General features: G+C 59.6%; 1 protein-coding gene across 1 annotated transcript; it reads right to left on the bottom strand.

The window, feature by feature from the left end:
• Positions 1–488: 488 nt before the first annotated feature.
• Positions 489–6,327, bottom strand: LOC121063168 (syntaxin-4-like; the record flags this gene model as incomplete). The annotated part of the gene is made up of 6 exons (XM_040543520.1): positions 6,241–6,327; positions 5,026–5,118; positions 3,862–3,961; positions 2,497–2,571; positions 2,320–2,390; positions 489–698 (listed from the first exon to the last, which is right to left on the bottom strand). Coding segments are annotated over exons 1-6 (606 nt in total), but the record flags the coding sequence as incomplete, so codon positions are not given.
• Between the last annotated feature and the right edge of the window lie 373 nt (positions 6,328–6,700).

The raw sequence follows: 6,700 nt of genomic DNA, 5'->3' as shown, positions 1-6,700 counted from the left end.
TTAGGGGGGGGGTCCCGAAATTGGGGGGGTCCCCAATTATTGGGGGGGGGTCCCAAATTATTAATGGGGGGCCCAGGCATTAAGGGGGGGGTCCTAGATATTGGGGGGGTCCCAGAAACTGGGGAGGGTCCCAGATATTAATGGGGGGGGGGCTCCCAATTATTAGGGGGGGTCCAAGAAATTAGGGGGGGTCCCAAATATTTATGGGGGGGTCCCAATTATTAAGGGAGGGCCAGACATTTGGGTGGGGGGTCCCAATTATTTGGGGTGGGGGGGTCCCAATTATTAATGGGGGCCCCAAGTATTAATGGGGGGGGGTCCCAGACATTAATGGGTGGGTCCCAGACATTAATGGGGGGGTGTCCCAGAAATTTGGGGGGGGGGGGGTCCCAAATTATTAACGGGGGGGAGTCCCAGACATTTGGGGGGGGTCCCAAAAATTAATGGGGGGGGGTCACCAAATTCCACCCTCACCCCCCCCAACCAACCTTCCCGCCACCCCCCCAAAAGCCCCCAGGGATTTTGGGGGACCCCCCCCCCCCGATATTATTTTTTTTTTGGGGGGGGGGGTCCCGGGGGGGGCACCCACTGATCTGCAGCTGGCGTCGGACCCGCTCGAGGCTGCGCTGGCGGTAGCGGGCCTGGGCCGCGTGGCAGCGCCCCGTCAGCTCCAGGAACTGCTGGGACAGCACCCCATGCTGGGGGGGAGGGGGAAAGGGGGGGGGGGGGGGGGGCATGAGGCTTGGACCCCCCCCACGAGACCCCCAAAAGGCGGCGGGGAACCCAAAAGCCCCCTTAGGGACCCCAAAATCCCGCTCGGCGGGCCCAAAATCCCACTGTGAGGGCCCCAAAACTCAATTTGGGGCCCTGAAATTCCATTTGAGGACCCAAAAATCCCACGCGGGAACCCAAAATTCTATTTGGGGACCTCAAAATCCCAATTGGAAACCCCAAAATCCTATTTGGGGACCTCAAAATCCCAATTGGAAACCCCAAAATCCTATTTGGGGACCCCAAAATCCCACTTGGAAACCCCAAAATCCTATTTGGGGACCCCAAAATCCCACTTGGGAACCCCAAAATCCCACTCTGAGGGCCCAAAAACCCACGAGAACCCAAAATCCTATTAGAGAACCCCAAAATCCCACTTGAGAACCCAAAATACCACTGGGGAACCCCAAAATCCCATGCTGAGGGCCCAAAAAAATGCTTGGGGGAGCCAAAAATTCCCTGGGGACCCCAAAATCCCACTCAGGAACCCCCAAATCCCACTTATAGGATCCCAAAATCCTATTTGAGTGCCCCAAATCCTATCTGGGATCCCCCAAATCCCACTTGGGATCCCAAAATCCCATTGGGAACCACAAAATCCCACTCTGCAGGCCCAAAATCCCACTTGGGGACCACAGAACGTCCCACAGGGACCCGAAATCTTATTTGGGAACCCCAAAATCCCACACGGGATCCCAAAATCCTATTTGGGGACCCCAAAATCCCACTCAGGAACCCAAAATCACCCCATGGGAACCCAAAATCCTATTAGAGAACCCCAAAATCCCACTTGGGAACCCAAAATCCTATTTGGGGACCCCAAAATCCCACTCGGGAACCCCAAATCACCCCATGGGAACCCAAAATCCTATTTGGGGACCCCAAAATCCTGCTTGGGGGAGGCCAAAAATCCCCTGGGGACCCCGAAATCCCACTTATAGGATCCCAAAATCCTATTTGGGAGCCCAAAATCCTACTAGAGAACCCCAAAATCCCACTTGGGAACCCCAAATCCTAATCGGGAACCCCAAAATCCTGCTCTGAGGGCCCCAAATCCCGCTTGGTGAAGGCCAAAAATCCCCTGGGGACCCCAAAATCCCACATGGAAACCCAAAATCCCACTCGGGAACCCCATAAACCTCCCATGGGACCCCAAAATCCCATTTTGTCCCCCCCCAGATCACACTTGGGGACCCCAAAATCCCACTTGGATCCCCTAACCCCCCCCAAATCCCCCTTTAACCCCCCCAAATCCCCCCCAAATCTCCCCCTTTTCCCCCCAAATCCCCCTCACAGACCCCAAAACCCCCTCAGAGACCCCCGATGCCCCCCAGGGACCCCCAAAAAACCCAAACCCCCCAAAATTCAGTGCCCCCCCAAATCCCCCTTCAGCCCCCCCCAAACCCCCATTTACCCCCCCAAAATCCCCCTTTTTTGCCCCCAAATCCCCCTTTAACCCCCCAAAACCCCCTCAGGCCCCCCCTCACCGCCCGGCACCCCCCAAAAAACCCCAAAACCCCCCAAAATTTCGCCGCCCCCCCCCCAAACCTGGGTGCGCTTCACCCTCGCCCCGATGGTGTTGCGGTTCTCGTCCTCCTCCTCCTTCCCCGGCTCCAACCCTATAGAAATTTTTTTTTTGGGGGGGGGGGGTGGTCACATATCGAGGGGGGGGGGGGTCCTATAGGGTCCCGGGGGGGCCGACCCTATAGATTTTTGGGGTCTCGCCTTTGAGGCGGGCGCCGATGTCCCGGGTCAGCTGCTGGATCTCCTCGCGCAGCGCCTGCAGGTCCCGCTTCAGCCCTGGGGGGGGGGGGGGGGCAAAGAAAAAAGCTCGGGACCCCCCCCAAATACCCTTCCCCTATAGCTTGACCCCCCCCTCTATAGGTTCGCCCCCTCCCCTATAGGTTCGCGCCCTTCCCCTATAACCTGCCCCCCCCCCCCCAACTACCCCCAAATCCCCTTGGGACCCCCCCAGGTACCCCAGAGCCCCCCCCTGAGCCCCTATAGACCCCCTATAGGCCCCCCCGAGCCCCTATAGCCCCCCCAGAGTCCCTGTAGTCCCCCTATATCCACCCCTACATGCCCCCAGAGCCCCTATAGCTTCCCCTACAGCCCCCCCTATAGGCAACTATAGGCAACTGGAGACCCTATAGCCCCCCATAGCCCCCTAGGACCCTATAGCCCCTCCTATAGCCCCCCAGAGCCCCTATAGCCACCCCTATAGCCATTAAGCCCCCATACCCTCCCCTAGAGCCTGTCTAGCCCCCTTATAGCCCTCTATAGGCTCCCTATAGCCCTCAATAGGCCCCTACACCCCTACTATAGCCCTCCGTAGCCCCCCTATAGGCCCCTATACCCCTATAGCCTCCCCATAGGCCCCTATAGCTCCCCTATAACCCGCTATAGTCCCCCTATAGCCCTCTATGGACCCCTATAGCCCCTTTACAGCCCTCTATAGGTCTCCTATAGCCCCCCATAGTCACCTATAGCCCTCCTACAATCCCCCTATAACCCTCCTATAGCCCTCTATAGGCCCCCTATAGCCCCCTATAGACCCCTTATAGTCCTAATAGCTCTCTATAGGTCCCTATAGCCCCCATACCCCCCCATAGGCCCGTATAGCCCCCCTATAGGCCCACTACTACCCCCTATAGCCCCCCAAAGCCCCTATACCCCCCCATAACCCCCCTATAACCCTCTACAGGCCCCCTATAGCCCTCTATAGCACCCCCACAGCCCCCTTATAGCCTCCCCTATACCCCCCATACCCCCCCAGCCCCTCTATAACCCCCCATACCCCCTCCGCAACCCCCTTATAGCTCCCTATAGGCCCCCTATAGCCCCCCCACACCCCCTCCATAGGCCCCTATAGCACCCTATAGCCCCCACCCATAGCCCCCCTATATACCCTATGGCCCCTATAGCCCCCCGATAACCCCCTATAGCCCCCATACCCCCCCGTAGGAACCTATAGCCCCCCCCCCATAGCCCCCTATACACCCCCCTATAGCCCCCTATAGCCCATATAGACCCCCCTATAGCCACCTATAGCCCCTATGGACCCCCCTATAGCCCCCATAGGCCCCCCACCGTCGTCGGGCAGGGGGGTGCCCAGCACGGCCTCCTGCTGCTGCTCCAGCGCCCCCAGCTTCTCCTCCAGCACCCGCAGCGCCGCCCGCACGGCCCGAGCCTGCATAATCACATGCAAATTAGATGCTAATGAGCCCGATTAGTGACACGCTAACGATATGCAAATTGGATGCGGGGGGCGGAGCCTGTGGGCATTGCCCAGAACCCGCCTGCTCTGTGTACCCCCGCGCGCATACACAGGCCAATACCCCAATAACGCATGAATGATATGCAAATTATATGCTAACGAGCGTCAATTATGTGATTAAGCTTATAAACAGCTTGTTGGATATGCTAATTATATGCAAATAGTGTAGGAAAGGGGTGGTCTCCGGCAACACCATGGTCTGTTGTGCACTGCCTGCGCTTAATTGTGGTGGTGATGTGCTGATTACATGCTTATATATGCAAATTAGCCACTGAGAATGAGTTGTTGGTGTGTCTGGATATGCAAATGAGATGCTAATGTCATGCAAATGACACAGGGGGGTGCGGTACCTGCAGGTCACGCTTCTATCTGACCAATATGAATGCTAATGAGATATTAGAACATGTTAATTACGTTCTCATGGATAAGTAGATAGATCAGCATGCTAATTATATGCAAATTAGGGTGATATATATCTATATGATGTAATTAATTTAATAATTTAATGTAATTAAAGGGGGTTAACAGCTGCCCCCCTGCTGTACGGCCACCATCCCTACCCAAATCCCAATTACCAACTGCAATATGTTAATCATATGCTAATTACCTATCAACACGTGCCAACCGCTATGCAAATCATATGCTAATTAGATCATGTGAGCACCTGGTCCCACATTTCCCTTCCCACCTCCCATGCTTACCCGCCCCCATGCCCATATATGGCTCTGGCACCTCAAAACCACACCCCCACGTGTTATTAACATGCAAATTAATATTCAAATATATGCAAATAATATGCTAATTAGGTCGATGACGTCACATGGGGTCCCAGAACCCCTCTGTACCTCTCTCACCCCCCCCCCCCCCCCCAAATATTCTCATACCCCCTTGTAATGACGTGGTAGGGATGATATGTAAATTATATGCAAATTATGTGCAAAATATATGTAAATCGTATGCAAACGAGCCCCGCCCACCTGCAGCAGGGTGTCGGTGCCGGGGGGGTCCGGGGGCTGCGGCCCCCCCACCAGGGCCACGCGCTCGTCCTCGTCGTCACTGGGGGCATCGTCCTGGGGGGGGGGGGGGGGGGAATTTGGGGGGGTTCTTGGGGGGTCCTGGGGGTGGGGGGGGCTTGGGGGGGTTGGGGACATTGGGGGGGGCTCGGGGACATGGCAGGGGGAGTCCTTGGGGTCACTGGGGGGGGGGTCTTGGGGGATATTTTGGGGGGGGGGGTTGGGGACATAGCGGGGTTATGGGGGGTCTGGGGGGGGTTTAGGGACATGGGGGGGGGGCGTTGGGGTCGGGGGGGACATTTTGGGGGGGGTCTTGGGGACATTTGGGGGGGCTTTTGGGGACATGGGGGGGCCTGGGGGGCGTTGGGACATTTGGGGGGGGTCTTGGGGATACAGGGGGGGGGGTCTTGGGGACATTTGGAGGGACCTTAGGGACATGGGGGGGGGTTGGGGGGGTCCTCAGAGATATTGGGGGGGTCATGGGGGGGGCTCTTGGGGACGTGGGGGGGGGTTATGGGGGGGGTCTTGGGGTTGGGGGGGGATATTTTGGGGGGGTCTTGGGGACATTTGGGGGGGGTCTTCTGGTCGGGGGGGGTCTTGGGGACATTGGGGGGGCGTTTGGGGACATGGGGGGGAGTTATGGGGGGGTGTTGGGGTTGGGGGGGGGATTTTGGGGGGGGTCTTGGGGACATTTGGGGGGGGTCTTTGGGACATGGGGGCTGACGTGGGGGGGGGGTTCTGGTTGGGGGGGGTCTTGGGGACATGGGGGGGGTCCTGGGGTCGGGGGGGGACATTTTGGGGGGGGTCTTGGGGACATGGGGGGGGGTCCTGGGGGGGTCTTGGGGCCATTTACGGGGGGCTTTGGGGACAAGAGAGGGACGTGGGGGGGGTTGGGGGTTCTTAGGGACACGGGGGGGGGGGTTGGGGACAAGGTGGGGACACGGGGAGGATCCTGGGGGGGTCTTGGGGACATTTGGGGGGGGTCCTTGGGGACCCGGGGGGGGGGGGGGGGGGGGCCTCCCCCCCCCTATTTAGTTCCGGGGGGGGGGGGCGGAACCCCGCGGCGGGGCCCCGGGGGGAACCCGGCGGCGTTAGCGGGGGACACAAAGCGCGCGGTGCGCCCCCGAAACGCGCCCCCCCCTCCCTCCCCCCCCCCCCTTCCCCCCTCCCCCCTCCCACCTGGTGCAGTTCCCGCGTCCGGTCCCGCATGGCGGAGGGGGAGGGGCCGGCGCGCATGCGCGGCCACGCCCCCCCCGGGCGGGCATAGAGACTGGGGGTGCTAGGAGGGCCCCCCCGGGGAGGTCATAGAGAGGGACGCTCTAGGCGCGGAGTCCTCCAGGGCATAGAGAGGGGTGCTAGGAGGGCCCCGGGGGGGGGGGGGGGTCATAGAGAGGGACGCTCTAGGCCTGGAGTCCTCCGGGGGTCATAGAGAGGGACGCTCTAGGCGCGGAGTCCTCCAAGCGAGTCCTCCTGGGGGGGGGGGAAGACCATAGAGGGGGGGGCGGGTAAAGAGAGGCTAGAGCGTCCACTGGGGGGGGGAGGTTGCCGGGGGGTAGGGGCTTGGGGGAGTGTGCAAGGGGGGCGTGAGTGTGCAAATGGGGGGGGGAGTGGTGCAAAGGGGGAGTGTGCAAAGGGGGAG

This window comes from Cygnus olor, unplaced genomic scaffold (genome assembly GCF_009769625.2).
Source record: "Cygnus olor isolate bCygOlo1 unplaced genomic scaffold, bCygOlo1.pri.v2 S95, whole genome shotgun sequence".
In the NCBI taxonomy this organism is placed as follows: Eukaryota; Metazoa; Chordata; class Aves; order Anseriformes; family Anatidae; genus Cygnus; species Cygnus olor.
The sequence above is the reverse complement of the archived record's forward strand: the minus strand, read 5'-3'. Positions and strand labels throughout refer to the sequence as shown.